The 26,023-nt window shown below is 44.4% G+C and overlaps 1 protein-coding gene across 3 annotated transcripts in view; it reads left to right on the top strand.

The window, feature by feature from the left end:
* DCAF8 (DDB1 and CUL4 associated factor 8) overlaps positions 1-13,707 on the top strand; it is a 71,866-nt gene extending 58,159 nt beyond the window's left edge. For all 3 annotated transcript variants that reach the window (XM_063946979.1, XM_063946978.1, XM_063946977.1), the window contains exons 12-14: positions 6,602-6,721; positions 8,422-8,538; positions 11,934-13,707. In XM_063946979.1, the coding sequence (XP_063803049.1) occupies positions 6,602-6,721; positions 8,422-8,538; positions 11,934-12,053 (357 nt within the window). In that variant the 3' untranslated portion in view covers positions 12,054-13,707. The remainder of the gene's footprint in view (positions 1-6,601; positions 6,722-8,421; positions 8,539-11,933) is intronic.
* The last annotated feature ends 12,316 nt before the right edge of the window (positions 13,708-26,023 follow it).

Genomic DNA, 26,023 nt, shown 5'->3' with positions numbered 1-26,023 from the left:
ACAAGCGGACTCAGGAGCGGTGGGGGGTCGACTCAAGATTTTCAGCAATCAGTGGGCTCGCTCACAAGTGGACCCGTGGATCCTGCAGATAATATCTCAGGGTTACATGTTGGAGTTCGAAAGGTCTCCCCCTCGCCGGTTCCTAAAGTCTGCTTTACCAACGTCTCCCTCAGAAAGGACGTCGGTTTTGGAAGCCATTCACAAGCTGTATTCTCAGCAGGTGATAGTCAAGGTACCCCTCCTACAACAGGGAAAGGGGTATTATTCCACACTATTTGTGGTACCGAAGCCGGACGGTTCGGTAAGACCTATTCTAAACCTGAAATCCTTGAACCTGTACATACAGAAATTCAAGTTCAAGATGGAGTCACTCAGAGCAGTGATAGCGAATCTGGAAGAAGGGGACTTCATGGTGTCCCTGGACATAAAGGATGCTTATCTGCATGTCCCAATTTACCCCTCACACCAAGGGTATCTCAGGTTCGTGATACAAGACTGTCATTATCAGTTTCAAACGCTGCCGTTTGGTTTGTCCACGGCCCCTCGGGTCTTTACCAAGGTAATGACCGAAATGATGGTTCTTCTACGAAGAAAAGGCGTATTAATTATCCCTTACTTGGACGATCTCCTGATAAGGGCAAAGTCCAGAGAACAGCTGGAAGTCGGTGTAGCACTAACCCAGGTAGTGCTTCAGCAACACGGGTGGATTCTGAATCTTCCAAAATCTCAATTGACCCCGACAACTCGTCTGCTGTTCCTGGGAATGATTCTGGACACGGTTCAGAAAAAGGTGTTTCTCCCGGAGGAGAAAGCAAGGGAGTTATCCGAACTTGTCAGGAACCTCCTAAAACCAGGAACTGTGTCAGTACATCAATGCACAAGAGTCCTGGGAAAGATGGTGGCTTCTTACGAAGCGATTCCATTCGGCAGATTCCATGCACGGACATTTCAGTGGGATCTGCTGGACAAATGGTCCGGATCGCATCTGCACATGCATCAGCGGATAACACTGTCACCAAGAACAAGGTTGTCTCTCCTGTGGTGGTTGCAGAGTGCCCATCTGTTAGAGGGCCGCAGATTCGGCATACAGGACTGGGTCCTGGTGACTACGGATGCCAGCCTACGAGGCTGGGGAGCAGTCACACAGGGAAGAAACTTCCAGGGCGTGTGGTCAAACCTGGAGACGTCCCTTCACATAAATATACTGGAGCTAAGAGCGATCTACAATGCTCTAAGCCTGGCAAAATCGCTGCTTCAGGGTCAGCCGGTGTTGATCCAGTCGGACAACATCACGGCAGTCGCCCACGTAAACCGACAAGGCGGCACGAGAAGCAGAAGAGCAATGACAGAAGCTGCAAGGATTCTGCGCTGGGCGGAGAATCATGTCATAGCACTGTCAGCAGTGTTCATCCCGGGAGTGGACAACTGGGAAGCAGACTTCCTCAGCAGACACGACCTTCACCCGGGAGAGTGGGGACTTCATCCAGAAGTCTTCCACATGATTGTGAACCGTTGGGAAAGACCAAAGGTGGACATGATGGCGTCTCGCCTCAACAAAAAATTGGACAGATATTGCGCCAGGTCAAGAGACCCTCAGGCAATAGCTGTGGACGCTCTGGTAACACCGTGGGTGTACCAGTCAGTGTATGTGTTCCCTCCTCTGCCTCTCATACCAAAGGTACTGAGAATTATACGGAAAAGAGGAGTAAGAACAATACTGGTGGCTCCGGACTGGCCAAGAAGAACTTGGTATCCGGAACTTCAAGAGATGCTCACGGAGGATCCATGGCCTCTACCTCTAAGAAGGGATCTGCTTCAGCAGGGACCTTGTATGTTCCAAGACTTACCGCGTCTGCGTTTGACGGCATGGCGGTTGAACGCCGGATTCTAAAAGAAAAGGGCATTCCAGAGGAAGTTATTCCTACCTTGATTAAGGCTAGAAAGGAAGTGACTGTACAACATTATCACCGCATTTGGCGGAAATATGTTGCGTGGTGTGAGGCCAAGAAGGCTCCAACGGAAGAATTTCAATTGGGTCGATTCTTACATTTCCTGCAAGCAGGATTGTCTATGGGCCTAAAATTGGGGTCCATTAAAGTTCAAATTTCGGCCTTATCAATCTTCTTCCAGAAGGAATTGGCTTCAGTGCCTGAAGTACAAACTTTTGTCAAAGGTGTACTACATATACAACCCCCAATAGTGCCTCCAGTGGCACCGTGGGATTTGAACGTAGTTTTGAATTTTCTCAAATCTCTTTGGTTTGAGCCTCTAAAATCGGTAGATTTAAAATATCTTACATGGAAGGTAACCATGCTATTGGCCCTGGCTTCAGCCAGGAGAGTTTCAGAGTTGGCGGCTTTATCATACAAAAGCCCATATCTGATTTTCCATTCGGACAGGGCAGAACTGCGGACACGTCCTCATTTTCTCCCTAAGGTGGTTTCGGCTTTTCACTTGAACCAGCCTATTGTGGTGCCTGCGGCTACTAGCGACTTGGAGGACTCCAAGTTACTGGACGTTGTCAGAGCATTAAAAATATATATTTCAAGGACAGCTGGAGTCAGAAAATCTGACTCGTTGTTTATATTGTATGCACCCAACAAGATGGGTGCTCCTGCGTCTAAACAGACGATTGCACGTTGGATCTGTAGCACAATCCAACTTGCACATTCTGTGGCAGGCCTGCCACAGCCTAAATCTGTAAAGGCCCACTCCACAAGGAAAGTGGGCTCATCTTGGGCGGCTGCCCGAGGGGTCTCGGCATTACAACTTTGCCGAGCAGCTACGTGGTCAGGGGAGAACACGTTTGTAAAATTTTACAAATTTGATACTCTGGCTAAGGAGGACCTGGAGTTCTCTCATTCGGTGCTGCAGAGTCATCCGCACTCTCCCGCCCGTTTGGGAGCTTTGGTATAATCCCCATGGTCCTGACGGAGTCCCAGCATCCACTAGGACGTTAGAGAAAATAAGAATTTACTTACCGATAATTCTATTTCTCATAGTCCGTAGTGGATGCTGGGCGCCCATCCCAAGTGCGGATTGTCTGCAATACTTGTACATAGTTATTGTTACAAAGATCGGGTTATTACTATTGTTGTGAGACATCTTTTCAGAGGCTACTTCGTTTTTTGTTATCATACTGTTAACTGGGTTCAGATCACAAGTTGTACGGTGTGATTGGTGTGGCTGGTATGAGTCTTACCCGGGATTCAAGATCCTTCCTTATTGTGTACGCTCGTCCGGGCACAGTACCTAACTGAGGCTTGGAGGAGGGTCATAGGGGGAGGAGCCAGTACGCACCATGTGATCCTAAAAGCTTTATTTAGATGTGCCCTGTCTCCTGCGGAGCCCGCTATTCCCCATGGTCCTGACGGAGGCCCAGCATCCACTACGGACTATGAGAAATAGAATTATCGGTAAGTAAATTCTTATTTTTAATAAATAAGATATTTGATATTCATTGGTTATTACTCTGTTGTATGCCGTGGCACTTCCTACTTTTCTCTTTTTCCTATGTTTGTGTGAGAGGATCAGCAATCCGCACAGGAAGTGTGCAGCAGCTAATTAATTTCATATGCAAATCTATATACAGAACTTTAACCGCTGCATTGTAGCACTTCGTATACAGACTCAAATCTCATGTCACAGAGATATAAAAGTATTGCATAGCAAGCGAATCTGTGCATTCTTGCAAAGCGGTTTTGTTGCATCTCATTGTGTAGAAGATGCTCATTTATGCAAAAAGGCTAAAATAGAGACTCGCCGCAAGCCATTTTGCATGTGACCTGGTCCAGCGCGAAAACAATAGTGTATGAGGACACATCTGTAGTCCATAGTAAAAACACACTATAATACCATAAAAGTAACACAATAGGTCAATAATAAAGACCAATATGGACCATGTAATGTAATAAAATATGGGACTGTCCATGAAGACATAGTGATCCAAACTCAATCCTGACAATCATTTAGGAGAGATCATACAAGAAACTGATCTCATTGGTGTACAGTCATATATGCACTTTAATAGCATGTAGAAGTGTTATTATATGATCAGGAGCCCAGCAGTATGTGCAAAGTGAGGAACTTGCAAAGTAGAAGGTCTACACTGGAAAGTTTTTGTTTTTTTTTTAGCAAAAAAGTTTTTTGCAGATGGAGTTGGCGTCCCTCCGGATCCTCCAAAGAGACTTGGAAATGAATCCAATCCATACCACAGAAATGAGGTTTAACGCATTTCACCGCCTTAAAACACGCTGCTTCCTCAGAAGCATATAGTAAGCGTCCTGTCTGTGATCTTATTCCATGATTATGCAGCAGCTGGTAGGGCTCATACAGGTTTAACAAAAATACATTTAAAAAATATCTGCATATATACAATAATAATTGATCTAAAATAATAATAAATAAATAAATCTAGAGGAGGCAGTCTTATCAGTACTTTACCCAGGTAAGGTATTTAAAAATACTTCCTTTAGTCTCCTGTTACTGTATGAACACATTAAGCTGAGTTCGTCAAGTAATGTCAAGATTAGCCCCTTGATTCACGAGTTCCAATAAGGATCCACAGATGACTTGAGACAGGATTGTCTGATTGTGTTCCTGTGATGTAATCGTTGGTCGCCTAGGTCAGAACACTTGCTGTGTGCCTCTGCGGAAGCTGCAGGATATCACACATTGAAACGCGTTTAGCCTCATTACTGTGACTATTCTCTTCTGAATAATTGTCCGGATTGAGCTTCCATCAGTGCATCTTCAGGGGTGTAGTATGTTATGTCGGCTGTCGGGATCCCAGCGCTCAGCATACAGGCGCCGGGATCCCGACCGCCGGCATGCCGACAGCTGGGCGAGCGCAAATGAGCCCCTTGCGGGATCGCTACGTGCGCCACGCTATTTATTCTCCCTCCAGGGGGGGGTCGTGGACTCCCCAAAAGGGAGAATAGTTGTCGGTATGGCGGGTGTCGAGTTCCGGCGCCGGCATACTGAGCGCTGAGATCCCAACAGCCGACATACTGAATACCACCCTATCTTCAGGAACAGTTGTGACAGAACCACGTAGATGGAGTACAGTCCAATTCCCTTTATTTCCACGTCAGGCAGGTCACACAGTACATGCAGGTTTTGCAGATCAGGTTTTACAGGACGTCTCTTTTTAAACGGCAGCACAACACTCCAAGTTGTAATAAGCACAAGTAGTACAGATTCCAAATGGCTCCTAACGTAACCCCAGACCCCAAGCCTATCGCCTGGCCACTTGCTGGCATCAGGAGCCATGACCTACTGAACAAACACATTTTTAAAGGTAGCAGACAAGTTGTAGTGATTAGCCCAGCTGTGGCTTTCAACAGACTCTGCTAAAACCCAGACTGGATTCCATCGGATCTATTGCTGCTGCTCCAACCCTGCAAAATCCTGCTGTTCCACGTTAACCTCATGTGGAATCGTGCCGTCCCTGCCACACTGTTGTTCTCTTCTGAATAATTGTCCTGATTGAGCTTCCATCAGTACATCTTCAGGAACAGTTGTGACAGAACCACATAGATGGAGTACAGTCAAACTCACTTTATTTCCACGTCAGACAGGTCACACAGTACATGCAGGTTTTGTAAATCAGGTCCCTGCACACTGTCCTATTTAGGCCTTTTATTATTGACTGATTGTGTAACTTTTATGCTGTTACAGTGTATTTATATCATTGAATTTATGATGTTATAGTACCGGTTTTCTTGTTACAGATCCTCATGCAGTTTACTTATTCACCTATTTTAGCTGTGTTCTTTTGTGCTAATGTATCTGAGTTGGTGCTTTTGTTGCCCGCTGAGTGTAGCATTGTGCAAATGACTGTTGCGCTCCGGTAAACTGTTGCCTCTGTTTGTGTGGGGTGTGGGAGAGATGAGCAGCTCTATAGAGTTTTACAGCCCTCCCAGGAACATGGCTGTAATAACATCTAAAGCCGCGCAGTAATGCTCCCCCGTGCCACGCTTGTTTACAGGAATGTTACTTATAAATGTGATCTGTCTTCATTTGTGTTCTACTTTAATAACGCGGCAAGGTCTGATTTAGTACCGGAACGCTCTGTGAGTACAATGAGCCGATCAAAAAATCCAGAGGCCCCTATTATAATTGCTTTAAGACTTTGCTGGGATTCATTCTAACATCTCTCCCTGTCATGATGAGCGGGAGGCTATTTTAGGCCCGATTCTGCATTGTATACAGAATCGGGCCTAAGATGGCCTCCCTCTTATCGTGCTTCCACGGTGGAGCACAATGCTGCATTTATTGAGCATCAGTGGCATTTATACACGCGACACTCCAAAAAATGCTGCAATCCTCACAAAAAGGCCGTCTTCATAATTTTCGACCTTGATAAATAGGCCCCTGATAGAGATCTGATGATGGGGATAAATAATATTGCACGCCACCATCAAAGAATTGTTATTTACAGCCTCTGTGTATAATGAACTTGCTCTGGACTTGGGCTGTGCATTGTAGAACGTGGGGTTGCAGATGTCGTCCAGCATTTGTTAGATGGCTGTCTGATTTATTTGCGTTCTAGATTCCAGTTTAAACAAGGCTGTGTGTAACCTTTATGGTGTCTTCACAGGTCAACTGCTTAGAACCGCACCCCCACCTGCCTGTCCTTGCAACCAGCGGGCTAGACTACGACGTCAAAATCTGGCTCCCCACAGCCAAGGACCCGACTGAGCTGGACGGACTGAAAGAGGTCAGTGATGGAGCGGGGGTAAAGGGTAACTCTACCTCATACACACTGTGCACCTCCCCCAATTCGCAGCACGCTGGGGGTTAACATCTACCTGAAAAGCGTCCGCTGTATGTGTGGGCCTGGAATTAGTCAGCGCTGCAGTGAGCTCATCCCCATCCATATGGTGTTATCATCAGAGCTCCCAGGAGATGGGTCTGGTGCCCAAACGGGTGGCAGAACAGGAGGGAATATAACCGCTTAGCTCCCTGCCGGGACGAGAGGCCGAACGCGTCTCCTCGGTTGTAGTAAAGGTTTTCATAGTGACTGGTCTGGTTCCAGGGATCTTACTCCAGGCCCGTGTTCTGAAGTAATAGTAAGTGTAGACCAGATAGAAAAAGCAAAAAATATTGCAGCGCACATAAGTTGGGCAAAGATTTTTATTTTTATTTCTTATTATTTACTGATATTACTATTTCATTCTAAAATAAACACAGACAGATATTTTAGGTGGGAGTGATTCCTTGTGGACGTATTAAGTTTTAGTGTGTCTATTCACATAAGATATTTTATTAGAAGAACAGGCTGTGTTATGTTTTTTTTTTAAATTTTAGTATACCAGTCATTTAAATTCACCGGCCGGTGGTTTTGGATTTTTTAATGTAATTTTAGAATGAAATAGTAATATCAGTAAATAATAAGAAATAAAAATAAAAATCTTTGCCCAACTTATGTGCGCTGCAATATTTTTTGCTTTTTCTATCTGATTTTCTAAGGTTGAGTAGCCTTAATTTGCTGGCAGCACATGGGTTTGGAGTGACTGAGCGCTTGGCTATATTTTTATTTTTGTGTTCTATAATAAGTGTAGACCAGGTTCTTATCGAACTGGAGCCAAGTTCTTAACACTTTTTTTAAGCCTTTGTCAAGGATTGCGGCTGAATCCATACGGGGCCCGATTCTGAGTCGCATGTAATGCAAGCTTCTCTCTGGCTAGCCACTACTGCAAACAGAATGTGAGTGACGTGCAGACGGAATGTTAATGTGACTACACCTGTGCGAGTTTATTGTCTTCTCTTCTGTGTGTGAGAATAGCTGTGTGGGGTTCTCATCCGGCACTTACACCTGTCCCGTGATAAAATTGGGTCCAGAATGCAAACGCACAACTCTGGATAGTGGAAACTTCTGGCTACACGCACACAACCGCTGTCTTACGTGTGTGTATTGTTGCTGGTCCGTTACCGGCCAGAAACACCCATATAGTGGTCTGCAGAGAACCCGCTGCGATGCCTACAGCTCTGCATAGGGCATACATTAGCAAAGATGCGTATGCAGCCCGCAACTCAACGCGCTGTACGAAAAAACACTAGCTACAGTAGCGCAACACTCTGAATCAGCCCCTTAGCGTCCAGCTCTGGGATGATTGATGCTTCCGGTATTAACGCCCAATTTAAATAACATGTCAGCGTTTTTCATTATCTGCAAATTTAAGTGCACGGAGTTCTTTCCAGTAGTTCCCTGTTTATTACGTATGCGAACGTCCGCAGACATTTTGATGCGGAGTGTTTTGATGTGCTACAGAGAGGATTGGTGCTGAGGGTTTCGCATTAGGTACCTTGGTGAGAACTTTGTATCCCTCTACCGGTTTAAAATAACTTTTTATAATAGTTTAAACTGGAACTGTGATGGTATATGCTGCCCCACGTCTCTGTGTTGCTGTTTTCCAGGTGGTCAAGAAAAACAAACGGGAGAGAGACGAGGACAGCCTCCACCACGCAGACTTATTCGACAATCACATGCTGTGGTTCCTTATGCACCATCTCCGCCAGAGAGGGCGCCACAGGGTGAGTACTGCAGGGGTCGTTCTGTCCTGCGCCTTGGCGATTCTTCATCTCTCGTAGAGCAAAGTGTCATTGGGAAAGCCACTGATCCGCAAGTCTAGAGACAGCGATACGATACAGACAGCTTGGTGTCATCGGGTTGGTCTGGGTTGGAGGAAGCATTTACTTTTAGTCACAAGTGCACTTGTCATTCACTGCTGTAGCGCAGGCGCCCAGGTGAAGTGGCCGCCATCCCGGCCCTCACTGGCAGCCTCTTTACACGAGTGCAAGATCAAACCCAGCCATTACATTAACAAGCCTCCTGCGCGCTCCTTAATTGCAGTGTGTGGGCTATCTAGCTTGTAAAACACCAATACTTTCCCCTTATTTGTGGATAATTAAAGAGCCGACGCAGCCACTCGCACACTGCTCTTAATTGGATGCCAAGATGGCAGGGATATGCCTAACAAGCCTTAATTTGACGAGTTCCACTTCCATTATTTAAAACGGTTTTTGACCTTGACGAATTGGAAAAGTAATTATATTTTCCTTTGTTTGAGTGACAGTGCTTAAGCTGAAAGCACTTTTCTATATGCAAACAGTGATAGGATATAAAGCCTCATTCTCATGGCAGACGCCAGGACGGGTGCTGCGCTCTTACCCACCTTGTTGTCTGGTGCTCGTTTATGTGCAGTTATATCTATGGGAGTGTTAATATAGTTATAGATGAAAGAAAGGAATCATCCGGTGTATTTGGACTGTGCACACTTCCTTACAATTTATCTGGTTTTATTCCTGTGTCTTTTTCTTCTTCCCTACTATTATTGTTCATTAACAAGGTGCAGTGAGAATAATGTGTGTCAAGTCAGTAGCCATAACCCGTACTTGGACGCCCAGTCAAACTCTTTAGGCAGGTTTAGCCGCTTTGCGCAGCTAAACCCGGAGCTGTCAGACACCTTAATTACTAATGGGCGTCTGATCGGCGCAACAATTGAATAGCTCCGATAGATGCCCATTCCTATAGACACGCAGCAGGGGGCTTGCGCTACAATTGAATCTGCCCCTAGATGTTCTGTGAAACATCCAGGCTACACATAATCAAATTATTCATCATTGGTAGTTGATCTTAATCCACTTAAATAGGTGAACAAAATAAGATTTTATTTAAATCTCTTTTCCATTTAATTTGCACTTTTTTTTTTTTTTTTATTTAAAGTAGTACTATACAACCTCAGCCTGACGTCCCCCCGCACTCTCTTTCCCTGCTCCAGTGAGCTTGCAGTCGGAGAAGAAGAGGCTGGGTGGGAGTGATGACACTGGTAATGTGGGGGAGAAGGGATTATATGTAAGAGTGAGGCATTTCAACTGGATTCTGAAGGGGGTAGGTTGACAATGAAGATCTCTACCAACCTGGCTTCCAATAATTAAGAGGTACCCATATTTGAAAGTGGATGTTGGAGGCCCCCCTTTGTAACATGTGCAGAGAGAGTTAGATTTGGGTGTGGTGAGTTCAAACTGAAATCTAAAATGCAGTGTAAACATAAGCAGCCAGTATTTACCCTGCACAGAAACAATATAACCCACCCAAATCTAACTCTCTCTGCACATGTTATATCTGCCTACCCTGCAGTGCACATGGTTTTGTCCATTATCTAACAAATGTACTGCTGCGATCAGATGTGAATTAAGCCCTGTGTGCCCGCTGGTGATCCCCAAACAATGGCTTACTCAGAACACCCAAATAAAATGTCATACATGGGGGCTCAGATCTCCCTCGCACTATATCAAATATATAAAAAAGGTGCGGTGATCTAATGCGGTAGGTTTCCTAGTGTAATAAATGGCCGGCATTGTTGGACTGCAATACTATTCCATCACGTGGCTAGCATTCACATTGAGATGGGGAAAATTTGCAACAAAATAAAACTGTTATCTTTCAAGTGCATCAGTTAGAACCGTGCTGGTTACATTTGGGAGCGGCGATTAATGCTGCCGTAGGGGAAACAAACTATTTATTTGTGGGGTTTATGAAAAAATAAAATAATTGGTCCCTTTTCTTGAAACTTCAATAAATAGAGTTGGGAAGGATCTTTGTAAAAGTCGCACGAGGGCGACGTACAAGCCATGAAATTAGGATCCTTTGAAGATGGAAGCGCTGCGATACGGATACAATGCTAAATTATAGATGCTCCTCATCTGTTCCTGTAGCCGGGTGTTACACAGACCATTATCCACAGCATATTTCTATGCCAACATCCGCCCCAGCAGGTACAGCGACCGGCTAATCACATGCAGCTTGTGCATCTCATCACTGCCATTGTGTTGTGTGGAGCCGCCGGGGGCTGATTATACGGCTGCAGAGTGCCAGTGTAGCTGCTCTGCGCAGCAGGTGTGCGGCGGCCGTTGTGTGCAGTCTCCGCTCTTACATGTTTACACAGTTGCCAAACTGCTGCATTGTTTGGCCCTATATAGTACATGTACTGGATAATGTCAACATTGTCCAAGCTTGACATTTGCTGGCAATCGTTATATGTAGGGTTTTATTGGGCCTGGATTTTGTTGGGACCTGTTCTCGAAAGGAGAGCTATAACCCAGGTTTGCTGCAGAGTTATTGTGGTCAATTCCAATTTTAAAGGATTCTTAGACTTTTATTTTTTGTTTCCTCCACCACGAACGCCAGACTTCCTGCCTAATACATTATATGACGTAAATCCAATTCTGAGAGGCGTGAGGTTGATAACATAACTAGTATTAATGTTGAAAGGGGGGGATGGAGGGTGGTTATGGCTTGTGTATATTAAGTTTATACGACCCTGGCAATTAAGGCAGAGGCGACCTCTACTGGCCGGCCTCGGTAATTCTCTAGGACCCTTTATTGATCATTATCTACATGTGTATGTTGGATTTAAAGTGCGAATTGCGTAGGTGGATAATTACTTTCTGTCCATAATATAAGCAGTTTTTCTATTTATACATAAATCTTTATCTGTGAATGTGTCTATTTCAGAATAGATTCGTTTTCTTCAGATTTTTTTAATTCCATAGTACACTCAGAAATCTGGAAAATCGAAATGTATACATGATGGGAGGATGTAATCGGGTGTGAGAATCAGAAAGTGAGAGATTTTGTGAGAGTTTGCCTGGTTTTTTGGGGGTTGTTTTTTTAAAGCGGCACCTGGTTTTGTCATGTAAAGGATCGCCACTTTAAAAAAAAAAAAAAAAAAAAACTGTCAAAGTGGCGATCCTTTACATGACAAAACCAGGTGCCGCTTTAAAAAAACAACCCCCAAAAAACCAGGCAAACTCTCACAAAATCTCTCACTTTCTGATTCTTACACCTTGTAACATTCCCCCGCCCCCCCCTGATGTGTGTTGCACTTTTGCCCATAATTTGACCATTTGCCCCTTCCCGTCGGCAGAGGAGAAGAGAACCCGGCTTGGGCACGACTGAAGCTGAATCGGACGACTCTCCCAGTACCTCGGACAGCTCAGACGAGGACGAGGACGGCCCTGATCGAGTTCAGTGCATCCCGTCATGAGCCTGCTCTTCCCCCACTTCCCACTCTAGTTTTGCGTGGAGCATCCTTCTCTTCCCCCGAGGGAGGGGCGGGAGCACTTTACTAACGGACATTTTTCAGCTTTTTATTAAAGATCTAGGACTAAGTTTAAGAACCCACGCTGTTCCTCTTCTGCCCAGTTTTGTTTTCTTTGGAAAGGGGCAATCTTTGAATTGCATAATTGCACTTTGCGTTTACTGGCTTGAGTGCGCGCAAGCAGACGGCGGAGCCGATGGCGGAACACAGTGAACACTACCAGCAGTTTAAGCGCCTTTGGCGCCGAGAGAAGAGAGGGACGATAGAAATGAGAATACAATAAAAGTGAGCGGCTTATGGAAGAGTAAGCATTATTTTTGTAAGTGAAATTTTTTGTTTTTGTTTTTTCCCATTTCTAGAGAAAAAGCAGCCATCTTAAGCCAGATTGTACACCTCAATTTTCTCCCCTTTCTTTTCTTTGGCTATCTCATCCACCAGCTGGGATTTCAGTAAATCCCGTACCGTTTCCCACCCGCTTTTACCATCCCTCATGCAACCCAGTAACCCGCACCGAGTCTTAAGTTTTAAATGACGCGTGGATTCAGTTCTTGATGCATGACGCAGGAAAACAGATATTTGTGCATCCATTGCTCGTGTGTTTGAGTTGAGTGACTGTTTTTGAAATGTAACCATTTTAATCCCCCACCCTTACGAGACACCATAAAGAAACAAAATTCAGTCTGTAACGAATACTAGGTCATTTATGTGACAGAGATTGTGCCATGGCGTTGGTAATCTCCATTAAGGTGTAGTCTGTAGACTGCGGATGTGGACGGTCTTTCTGGCCCTAACCCGTATCCATGAGCCTTCAGCCTATTGGTTCACTAGGAGGTATCAACGTCACAGAGTGGTGTGAGGCGCCATGTACCTCGCACATCAGGGATGCCTTGTGTATATAAGGAATCAATAGGCTGCATATTGATTGCAATGGCCCACTAACCATATGTAGATAGAACATTTTTGCCCTGCAAAAGCCCGTATCAGCTTCAGCTGAGGCATCCGCAAGCAGCCGTGGAAATGGGCATCCTTCGTAAATCTTAATTTGTTATAAAAATCATTCTTGCTCCATTCTAAGTTGACAATGCAGGTATTATATTAATGTACATGAAGCGATACCTACCCTTCTTATTTTGGATAATTCACCACATTTCATTGCCGTGACAAATAGACACGTGTACATCTCTACATTATTTCTCCAGAAGAGCCCCCCACCCCAACCTGGCAGGATATTGAATATATACTGCAACTGTTTGCACTTTTCAGGGTTGTTTGTTTTCGTTCTTTTTTTTTTTCTTTTCTTTTTTCGTTTTCATTAAACCTCTTATTAAAAAATTAAAAATGTACAAAGGAAAATCCAAAATAAAAAAAATCCCAAAAAAAAAATTTAAAATTGTGCATTTATAAATAAAAAAAAATGTCAAAAAAATAAATAAATTTCTGGCTGAACCAAACTTGAGGATTTTGAGGCAGTAAATGGCTTTGCTTTATCACTGTTTTATTAATCTGAATATCGAGCTGGATGTTTATGAAGTTGCAAATTGTTAAGTTTAAACAAATGAATATTATATATTATATAGAAATAAATGCAATAAGAAGTTAATGATGCCGTTCTTTGTTTTATTATAAGTCCATTTTCTCGGGAGGAGAGGTGAAGGGGGGAGGACTGTTTTGGTTTTGATACAAAGCACAGTTAACCAGGTCTATTGGGTATTTGGGACATTTCTGAAAACTGGTGCATGGAAAATCTGCTGTAACCTGTACGAATCAGCCCCACGTCGTTTAGATAATTAAACTCATTGTCTCCACAACAGAATGACCGCACATCTTGTCTTCTCTCGAAGAGAGACACTTAATGGAACTCTCAAGTATTTATGAAAATGTTTCCGTTTTGACTAAAATGATCTTGATCGGTGACACTTTGACCCTTACGTTTATGATAATGATGTGACACCGTAGATCAGGGCTTCTCAACACCAGTCCTCAAGTACCACCAACAGGCCATGTTTTGTGGATGTCTTTAATCATGCACAGGTGAGGTTATCTATTGTGCTGGGTCAGTAACTATCCCTCCTGCTGCTACAGGAAGAAACCCCCAAAACATGACCTGTTGGGGGTACTTGAGGGTTCTTGAGGGTTGAGCTTGAGAACCATTGCTCTAGAAGGTCAGTATTGCTGATGACAACCCCTCACCTATTTGCTGAGAGAGACCCCAGTTGGAACACAGCACCCCAAGAAGCAGGACTTTAATCCTAGCGATGAGCGTTAATTAGCCAGGCAGCATATGGAGGATTGACTGATTCATTGTGGCATTTAATTTAGAAGTATCTGACTTAAAACCATTTTAATCAGTATATTAATTTTTAATAGTCTTCAAAGGAACTGTTTATAGATCTCTCTAGAGGTCCGCTAATCAGTACAAGCAGAATGATAGGCTTCAGACCTTAGTCTGTTCTCTGAATGTTTTGTGATGCAGCAATACGTACGCAGGTCCTCGATGATTTGGTCCCTCAGTGGTAGTCCTCCTGGCTGGTTGCAGGTATCAGGCCCTTGCTGCCTCTTAGAGGGATGTTTTGTAGCTACTGTTTTTCTTATGGGAAAGTACGAAAACAAATACCTAGGGGTATATTTACTAAGGTCCCGATTTTGACCGAGATGATGTTTTTTCATCAAAGTGTCATCTCGGGAATTTACTAAACTCAAATCTCGGCAGTGATGAGGGCATTCGTAATATTTTGGAAGTCCTAGGAAAAAATTACGAATCAATACACCATCGGTCAAATACGCCTGCAATTTGGTAGAAATCGGTCATTTACTAAAAAGTGCAAATCACAAACACTGCCGACAATAGCCAAACACTGCCGTGCTGAAATACAATTTGTGAAAAAGTGCTAAAAAAAAAAAACAGACCTGCTTTTTATCCCGTGTTTGGATAGGCATGCACGGATCCATGAGATCCGTGCATGTTTTTCAGTGGGAAGGGGTGGGAAAGTGTTATTTGTTTAAAAAAAAAATGCGTGGGGTCCCCCCTCCTAAGCCAAACCAGCCTCGGGCTTTTTGAGCCGGCCCTGGTTGAAAAAATATGGGGGAAAAAATTATAGGGGTTCCCCCATATTTAAACAACCAGCACCGGGCTCTGCGCCTGGTCCTGGTTCCAAAAATACGGGGGACAAAAAGCGTAGGGGTCCCCCGTATTTCTGAAACCAGCACCGGGCTCCACTAGCCAGATACATAATGCCACAGCCGGGGGACACTTTTATCTAGGTCCCTGCGGCCCTGGCATTACATAACCAACTAGTCACCCCTGGCCGGTGTACCCTGGAGGAGTGGGGACCCCTTCAATCAAGGGGTCGCCCCCCTCCAGCCACCCAAGGACCAGGGGTGAAGCCCAAGGCTGTCGTCCCCCCATCCAAGGGCTGCGGATGGGAGGCTGATAGCCTTTTTGTCAAAAAATGAATATTGTTTTTAGTAGCAGTACTACAAGTCCCAGCAAGCCTCCCCCGCAAGCTGGTACTTGGAGAACCACAAGTACCAGCATGCAGAGGAAAACCGGGCCCGCTGGTACCTGTAGTACTACTACTAAAAAAATACCCCAATAAAAACATAAGACACACACCTTGAAAGTAAAACTTTAATACATACATCCACACCTCCATATACACATACTTACCTATGTTCACACGAGGGTCGGTCCTCTTCTCCATGTAGAATCCATGGTGTTCCTGTTGAAAAAATTATACTCACAAAATCCAGTGTAGATGGCTCCTCTTTTAATCCATTTGTAATCCAGGTACTTTGCAAAATAACAAAACGGACACCCGACCTCGCACTGAAAGGGGCCCCATGTTTTCACATGGGACCCCTTTCCCCGAATGCCAGGAACCCCCTCTGACTTTTGTCTAAGAGGGTTCCATCAGCCAATCAGGGAGCGCCACGTTGTGGCATCCTCCTGATTGGCTGTGTGCTCCTGTTGTGTATGACAGGCAGCACACGGCAATGTTACAATGTAGCGCCTATGCGCTCCATTATAACCAATGGTGGGAACTTTGTGGTCAGCGGTGAGGTTACTTTCGGTCAACCACTGACCACAAAGTTACCACCATTGGTTACAATGGAGCGCATAGGCGCTACATTGTAACACTCGACATCTGTAAATCCGAAAATGCAGAATACGACAGCTTAGTAAATTAGTCGTAATAAATTCAAAAAGTTGCAACTTTACACTTTCGATGTCATTCGTGATTGAACTTTGACCTCAGACGGGAAAATACGAATTTTAGTAAATATACCCCCAAGTCTCATTGCAGAAAAATACGGTCTCTGACAGCCATGTGGATGTAGCTGTGTTCTAAACATGGGACAATAACTTGGTATTAGGGTTGTAGGTGTATACCGATGTCCCCTCACTAAGCGGTTTTGCACCACATGGTGGTAGACAATTGGCGCCACTTAGATGCCCTACCACGAGTAGCGAGTCTCGCCCTTTCTTACTTTTCCTGAATTGCGTTTGATTCACATCATAGTAACGTATACAGTTGCTTATAGTCTTATTCCTATCAAAGATTAGTGCTTCTGACGCAAAGGATTTCTCTAACGTCCTAGTGGATACTGGGGAATACTAGATTACCATGGGGTATAGATCGGGTCCACTGGAGCCTGGCACTTTAAGAAAGCACCGCTTTGTGTTATATCCTTCTCTCAAAGTTTGTCCGTCTCCTCGGGCACAGTTTCCTAGACTGAGTCTGCTAGGAGGGGCATACAGGGGAGGAGCCAGCACACACTATTGATTTCTTTAAAGTGCCAGGCTCCAGTGGACCCGATCCATACCCCATGCTAATATACTATTCTCCAGTATCCACTATGGACTACTAGAAAAGGAATTACCGGTAGGTATGAAATTCCTATTTTATTTATTTTATTTTTTTTAACTCGGATTACCGACTGACTTGCGCTCAGGAGTACATGAAACGCCAGTCAGGCTGCCCGTGCATTGTACTTTTGTCACATTAGTGATGCGGATAAGACGCACATTTTGTGGGCAGCAAAGTCACAATGTCTGTGGCGCACCAGACAGAGATACTTGGTGCAATCTGAGTATGGACGGTTCCTCCTCTGTGCTTGGTGGTATTGTGCATCTGAGTCCTGCTATGTGCCAGGGTAGCAGGGAGATGCTAGTAGTTGCAGCAGTAAACTGCAAACCTACCCTGGGTGACAGCCAGAGGAGGCATCGATTTAAATAACCAGTTAAATGAATAATATGTTTGTAGTGCGTTACATAACAAGACCTAGCAATGGCCTTCTTCCTCCCCCTGACGTTATATGATTAAGTCAGATGCATTATTTATCATCCTAAGTAACAGCATATTACTGGTTTCTGGGTGAATAAGAAATAACTTAGCTATGAGGGAAAAGATGATCATCTGGTTTGTGCCTCCCTGGAACCATTCCTCTGATGGGAAGGCAAAACTGTAGCCATGAAAACCAAAAACGTCCTGTTGTGGGGCAGACACACTAATCCAACCAATATCTGCTGATCTGGCCATCCTGGCTCTTGTAACCTGAACTCCTGCCATGCAAGGTGAGTTAAATAACAGTACCCGTAAGGGTATTTCTGCAACCATCATCTGGTCACTCCTGTGGAAATGGCAGCATCTGGTGCATTAAATTGGACCTTTAATTTGCTGACAACATTGTCACTTGTGGAAATAATACTAATTGTATGTTCCATTACTATACACAATTGAATGAAAAGGAAAGCCTCATTTGTATCTAACGTTGTTGCATATAGGTGAGAGGATTTAGTCTGTACGTGTGGAAAGGGTAATTGTAGATTGTGGTCTACGCACCCACAGATTTCAACTGCGTGGCTTCTAACTTCCATCAAAATGGCCTCTGTTATTCTGAAACAAAACTAGGACATCCATGGACTGTTTTTCCTCTGGTTAGGGCTTAGGTCTCTAAGTATTCTATCCATTCGCGTTTGGCCCAGTTATAAATTGGGACTATATTCCATAAACAATAAAAAAAAAGGAATTAATATTAGTCTCTCTTCAAAGCAGCCTTTGGGATGCCATTTATTCTGAGGGTTCTCGAAATCCTAGCAAGGTTGTAATCATGTACACAGTGAAATAAGGAGATTTATGGTAGACTTACCATTGTTAAAGCTTTCTGCGAACTACATTGGGTTCCACAGGGAAACATCTGGTGTAGAGTAAAGCTTTAGGCTGTCCCAGGATGCATTGTGGGGCCACCTCTATAACCCCGCCTCCAGGCACTGTGAGCTCAGTTTTGTTAACCAGTCCAATGTAGGAGGAGGCAAAAGAGAAAGCGGATGTTAGTTACATAGAACCACATTCTCATGACAGGAGAAGGGACCAGCGGCTAATGCCATACAAACCTGTGGAACCCAGTGTACCTCACAGAAAGAGATTTAACAATGGTAAGTTCTTACCATAAATCTCCTTATCTGCAGCGGCGTACATTGGTTTCCACAGGGAAACATCGGGTGATGTCCTAAAGCAGTTCCTCAAGGGAGGGGATGAGAACCCGGCGTCCAAAGGAAGCATCCTGGGAGGCAGAAGTATCAAAGGCATAGAACCTAATGAACGTGTTCACTGAGGGCCACGCAGCCGCCTTGCACAATTGTTCAGCGGACGCGCCACGACGGGCCGCTCGAGAACATCCAACAGACAGAGTAGAATGGGCAATAATAGCAGCAGGAACTGGGAGTCCAGCCTGTGCTTAAGCTTGTGCATTCACTATTCTAACCCATCTGGCCAGGGATTGCTTATTCGCAGACCAGCCACATTTGTGAATCCCAAACCGTACAAAAAGGGGTAGATAGAGGCAGTCCTCTCCACGTATATATACAGAGAGCCTGTATCACATCTAAAGACCGCTCTTTGGAGGACAAACCAGAAGAGATTATGGTCGGAATCACAATCTCTTGGTTTAGGTGAAAAGATGATACCACCTTAGGTAAATAACCATGGCGAGTTCTAAGAACTGCCCGGTCACGGTGTAACATCAGGAAGGGTGGACGACAGGACAAAGCGCCTAGGTCTGACACCCTCCTAGCAGAGGAAATAGCCAGTAGGAACAGGACCTTGACTGTGAGCCATTTAAGGGCCGCTGACTCAAGAGGTTCAAATGGAGACTCTTGCAGGGCATTCAGAACAACAGACAGATCCCATGGAGCCACAGGAGATACATAGGGAAGCTGAAGCCAAACCACACAATGGGGGAAATTAAAATGTTTGAAAAGTCAGTTGGGTGTCTGGTTTTTCCTAATAGACAGGAAAAAACAGACACCCAACTGACTTTTCAAACAATTGAATATCCCCCCCCCCCCCCCGAGTGAATGTATGAACGTCAGGAATAGACGCAATTTTTATCTGAAACCACACTGTCAAGGCAGATATATGAACCTTGAGGGAGGCCAGACGAAAGCCGAAGTGCAGGCCTTGTTGCAGAAAAGCCAGAAGTCTGGACGTTCCGAATTTGTATGCATTGTAATTCTTAGCAGCACACCAGGTGAAGTAAGAATTCCAAACCCTGTAATATATCTGTGCAAATGCCAGTTTTTCGGGCCTTGCCATGCGGCTTCGAGTACCGCCTTGATGATTTATGTAAGCTACCGTGGTGGCATTGACTGATTGTACTTGAACAGAACTTGGATACTCACAAACTTGTTCAGTGATTTGAGGTTGAGTATAGGCCGGAAATACCCATTGTGGTCGAGTAGTATCCTCTGCCTCTCTGGGGTAGAGGTATCGGTACCACCACTCCTGTATCCAGGTGGGAATTAACAACCGTTTGTAGAGCTTGCACCTGTAACGGATCCAAAGGGGTAACCGTTGTGCAGAACTGGTGAGGGGGATGCCTCTTGAAAGAGAGACTGCGTACCCGTGAGAGACAATTTCTCGCACCCATGCGTCTGAAGTGGTCTTTGAAACGATTCATGTGATACTGCTAGGGGCAATATGTTTTTAAACACACTTAATGATAACTACTTAGTCCAACTAATTGAGGAACCAACTAGGTACAATGCAATCCTAGACCTGGTATTAACAAACAATGGGGATTTGGTATCCGGTATTATAGTAGGGGAACCCATAGGAAACGGCAACCACAATATGGTCACATTCAATATCAGTTTCCATAAACAGCCCTATACCGGCTCAACTAGGACTCTAAACTTTAGCAAAGCAAATTTTGAAAAGATGAGGGTATTTTTCAGGGATATTGAATGGGAAGGTTTGTTTTTAGGAAAAAATACTACGGAGAAATGGGAGGTACTAAAATTCCTGCTAGCTAAAAATACACTCAAATGTATTCCTATGAGCAGCAAAAAAAGGAATAAAAATCATAAACCGATGTGGCTTAACAAAAAGATTAAGGAATTTATGGGCAAGAAAATGCGAGCATTTAAAAAATACAAATCTGACTGGGAAGCAGTCATTTCAGCACTAAGGAATGTAACAAAATTTGCAAAAAGGAAATAAGAGCGGCTAAAGTAGAAACTGAAAAACTAGTAGCAAAGGAAAGCAAAGCGAATCCCAAAAAAATCTTTAAATACATTAATAGCAAGAGATTAAAGAAGGAGAGTATAGGCCCTTTAAAAGACAAGCTGGGAGTCTTAAGCAAAAATGATAATGACATAGCGGACACACTAAATTAGTTTTATTCAACAGTATTCACTAGAGAGGACCCAATTCAGGGACTGACACACAATCTCAATAATGAGAATATCCCACTGATAGGTACTTATTTAAGCGAGGAAGTAGTCTGTGACCGATTAAAACATTTAAAGATTAATAAATCACCAGGGCCCGATGGTATTCACCCAAGGGTTCTAATGGAGCTTCACTCTGAACTGGCAAAACCGCTATCTTTGATCTTTAAGGATTCAGTTATATCAGGTATGGTTCCCAAAGACTGGCGTATAGCGGAAGTAGTGCCTATATTCAAAAAGGGAAGTAAAGCTAAACCAGGTAATTATAGACCAGTTAGTCTTACATCTATAGTGGGGAAAGTATTGGAAGGTATTCTAAGAGATAGTATTCAGAAGTTCCTTGAAGTTAATAAGGTCATTAAAAGGAATCAACATGGGTTTATGAAGGACAGATCCTGTCAAACCAACTTACTTGGCTTTTATGAAACAGTAAGCGCAAACCTAGATCAGGGTAAAGACGTGGATGTAATCTTTTTAGACTTTGCCAAAGCGTTCGATACTGTACCACACATGAGACTTATCTACAAGCTACAAGAATCAGGGCTAGGAAGCACAATATGCACTTGGGTCAAAAACTGGTTAGATAATAGGGAGCAGCGCGTTGTGGTTAATGGATCTTTTTCAACTTGGACTGAAGTGCTAAGTGGTGTGCCGCAAGGCTCAGTATTAGGACCGCTATTGTTCAATATTTTCATTAACGACCTAACAGAAGGTCTAGAGAGCATGGTGTCAATTTTTGCAGATGATACCAAATTGTGTAAGGCTATAAATACAGAGGAGGATGCCGAGTCTCTTCAGAACGACTTAGTTAAATTAGAAGCATGGGCAGCCAAATGGAGAATGTGCTTCAACACAGACAAGTATAAGGTAATGCACTGTGGTAACATGAACAAAAATTACACCTACCTACTAAATGGGGTAAAATTAGGGGATTCTGTACTGGAAAAGGACTTGGGTGTCCTCATAGATAGCAAACTAAGCAGTAGTACCCAAAGTAGGACTGCAGCAAAGAAGGCTAATAAGATATTAGCATGCATAAAACGGGGGTATTGATGCTAGGGACGAGAGTATTATACTCCCGTTATATAAATCACTAGTGAGGCCACACCTTGAATACTGTGTACAATTTCTGGGCACCGTACTACAAGAAGGATATCCTGGAGCTAGAAAAGGTTCAGAGGAGGGCGACCAAACTAATTAAGGGCATGGAGACGATGGAATACAAGGAAAGGCTTGAAAGACTAGGCATGTTTACATTGGAAAAGCGGAGACTAAGAGGGGATATGATCAACATCTACAAATATATAAGGGGACAATACACAGAGCTTGCGCGGGACCTGTTTTTGGTTAGATCAACACAGAGGACTCGTGGACACTCGCTCAGGTAGAGGAGAGGAGATTCAGCACAATACGGCGTAAAGGCTTTTTCACGGTAAGGACAATACGTGTTTGGAATTCCCTGCCTGAGGGAGTTGTAATGGCGGAATCTGTCAACACCTTTAAGAATGGGTTAGATAAATTCCTAATGGATAAGGATATCCAGGGGTATGGTGCATAGTCATGCATTATAGTTACTATAAATAGGGATAAAATGCAACGGCTGGCAGCAGCATCAGTCAGAAATTTTAGTCAAATCATCATGCATAGGAGACCACAAATAGGTTGAACTCGATGGACAATTGTCTTTTTTCAACCTCAGATACTATGTTACAGACCTGGGTAAATCTCAGAAGTCAGCTCCCCACCGTGGGATCCCCCAGGGGGAGGCTTGTCGTGTGTAGAAGCAGGCTGACGGGATGCCCAGGATTGTTTAGCCTTGGGCTTTGTGGTTTTGGAAGCACAAGATTGTCTCCGGTATGCCTGACCTTTTTCTTTCCCTTGAAGCCGAAAGAAGCGGAAAAAAAGTGGTACCTTTTGCGTTCTGTGCAGAAGGAGTAGTGTTATGGAGAAAGGAGTCTTAGCAGCCGCCAAGTCAGACACAATTTTATTGAGGTTTTCCCCAAACAGGATGTCTCCCTTAAAAGGGATTAACTCCAAGGTCTTTTTGGAATCTAGGTCCACCTTCCATGACCTCAACCACAGAATACGGCGAGCCAGTATGGACATAGTCGATGCCTTGGCCGCCAACACACCTGCCTCAGAAGACGCCTCCTGAATGTAATAGGCGGTGGTGGTCATGTGAGACAGTGTCTGGCAATGTCAGATATATCCTGGGGCAACTCATCCTCTAATGCCTGATCTCATGCTTCAGTTCCTTTTTGCAGCCCAAGAGGCTGCTATAGTGGTTCTATGTACAGCACCTGTAAGGTAGTAAATAGACTTCAGGCATCCCTCCACTCGCTTATCTGTCGGGCCCTTCAGTGAGGTGACAGTGGTGACAGGCCGAGTAAACGACACCACTAGACGGGTGACATGGGAATCCACCGGTGGTGAATTTTCCCACTTGTTACACAACTCAGTAGGGAGTGGATAGCGAGCTACCATCCTTTTAGACAGGGAGAATTTAATTCCTGGAAAAGATCAGGGTTCTTGTCGCATGTCCACTAGATGGTCAGAAGTAATAACATTTTAGTTACCTTCTGACATTCAAACCTATCAGGTTTCTTAGACACCGTAGTGGAATCCTCGTCCTCATCAGTGATTTGTAGGATTTGTTTAATGGCAACCACTAAGTTAGGGACATCAACATGAGTAGTAGATTCCTTGTCAGAAGTAGCTGTGTCAGTGTCTGACGGGTCAGTATACTCCCCATCCTCATCAGAAGAATCTTCTGAGAGATTAGTGGATTGCGAGGAGGAAGTAGCCCGCTTAGATGACGACGTGAGAGTGACTTGGGGCAGTTTTATGTCTAACCAAGGAGTGACTCCATTGCTGTAACTGGGTAAACAAATTATCTGCCCAAGGCGGAATTACCATAGGGACAATATGTTGCTGTAATTGCACAGAAGGTCCCATAGGGGGCGTAAGGCATGTGACACAAGGGTATTGAGCATAGTTGAGAACGCTGTCCAAGGTGGCTCCTGATTGGTTACAGGAGCTGCGGACTGACTGGGAGATGTATGGCACATAGTACACAGACCATCATACAAAAACTTCCCCCTCAGGCAAATCCTTGGCACATGCGCTGCTGGATGCAGGAGTGTCCTTGGATTTCCCGCCCTTTGTGTTGGACATTTAGTGAATGCAACCGCAGAGCAAATTAGTACGATACAGCCAGACAGAGTACATTACCTGCAAATAAATTCCCTAGTATGTGACTGCACATACTGTACACAAACACCAGCGAATAAATCCGTTATTAGTTGACTGCACAGTAGAGTACACTTTAATCGGTAAATACTGTGAAGCACTATATATGGACCCTGACGCACCTTGTCCCCTAGGGTACAGAATACAGTGATAGATATAGCTGGGATACACTGAAAGTGAAATCCACACAGCAGATACAGGCACACACAGTGACATTGCAGATAATTATTTTAGTAATACAATAAAACTGCACTGGACTAGTATATGTATATTATATATAACAATGCACGGCCTGAGACCGGATGTATATATCAGAATACTCGTACATTATATTCTTGCACAGGTACACTTGTTCTTAACTAACAGTTGTGTTTAATATCGACATGTAGAATACTTAAGTCCTTGTAAAACCACGGCGCTGATGTACAGGCGGGTTTAAAAAGGAGAGCTTGCCCTGCATTCCCGGAGACCAGTCGCATCTATTTTAGAAAATGGCACCCAGAGTCTCAGGGAGTGAGGGAGAGTGTGAGGCAGCTCCAGGGCGGGAAAACCAGCAGTAGATGGCGCCCTGGGCCGGGGGAGAGGCTATAGGTCATGCGCTGGTTCCCCTATGCTGGACTTCACCACCAGTTACTATGGAGTCTTATTAAAATGGATATTCGTATATCCGACCTGTACTCCTATGCCCTGGTGGATATAGTGGGGTCCCTGCTTGGTTATAGTGTCCACGCCAGCGTCGCAGTCCGTCTCCCTAGACTGCATCAGGAACGCGATTTAGGGGCGGGTCCCGCCTGGGGGACCCTCTTACTTCCCGTAACAGCCACGCAAACCAGAAGAGCATCTGCGACCGTGTGCCTAGAGCCGAAGTGTCTCCACCACAAGTACCCGGGAACAGGTCGCGGGAGTATGCAACGCTGCTTGGGAGGTGATGGAGCTGCAGCGCTGAAGTGTCACCATGACATACAGCGCTGACAGCCCAGTTTTGAAGAAATTTACTTTCAGAAAAAGCTATTTCAGGGCTGCCCAGTGCAGCCCTCCTGTTAGTGACTGCTTCTACAGGCACCAACTCAAAACTGAGCTCACAGTGCCTGGAGGCGGGGTTATAGAGGAGGCTCCACAATGTATCCTGGGACAGCCTAAAGCAGGGCTGGCCAAACCAGTCCTCGAGATCTACCAACAGTTCACATTTTCCAGATCACCTAGCTGGTGCACAGGTGTAGTCATTACTAATTAAGATGTGCTGCATTCATTCCTAACTGACAATTCTACAGATCTCCAGGAGGCCTAGAAAACATGCACTGTTGGTAGATCTCGAGGACTGGTTTGGCCAGCCCTGGCCTAAAGCTTTAGCCTCTCTGGATCAAGATCCACTCTACACCCGATGTTTCCCTGTGGAAATCAATGTACCCTGCTGCAGAAATGTATTTTTTATTTGTTTTCTATTCTAAAGCCATAAGAGTACCTTGACTGTGACCATGGTTACTACAGTAGCCTGGTTACAGATTAAAGAGGTCGTTTTGGACAGAATTCAGAAAACAGTTTTATTCTCAGTTATAAACTTGTGTGTATAATAAAATATATATATATATGTATGTGTGTGTGTGTGTGTATGTGTGTATATATATCTGTCTAATCTGTCTTAATCTATTCTACATATATACGCCTGTCAGACACAACATTAAAACCACTGACAGGTGGAGTGCATAACATTGATTATCTCATTTCAATGGCACCTGCAGGGGGAGGGTTATACAGTCGGTTCTTGGAGTCGATGTGTTGGAAGCAGGAATCATTGGCAAGCGTAAGTATCTGAGAGACTTTGGCAAGCACCAAATTCTGATGCTAGAAGACTTGGTCAGAGCTTCTCCAAAACAGGAGGTCTTGTGGGGTGTCCCCGGAAGGCAGTGATCAGTACCTAACAAAAGTGATCCAAGGA

This window comes from Pseudophryne corroboree, chromosome 12 (genome assembly GCF_028390025.1).
Source record: "Pseudophryne corroboree isolate aPseCor3 chromosome 12, aPseCor3.hap2, whole genome shotgun sequence".
Lineage (NCBI taxonomy): Eukaryota > Metazoa > Chordata > Amphibia > Anura > Myobatrachidae > Pseudophryne > Pseudophryne corroboree.
This window is presented reverse-complemented; position numbering and strand designations above follow the sequence as displayed.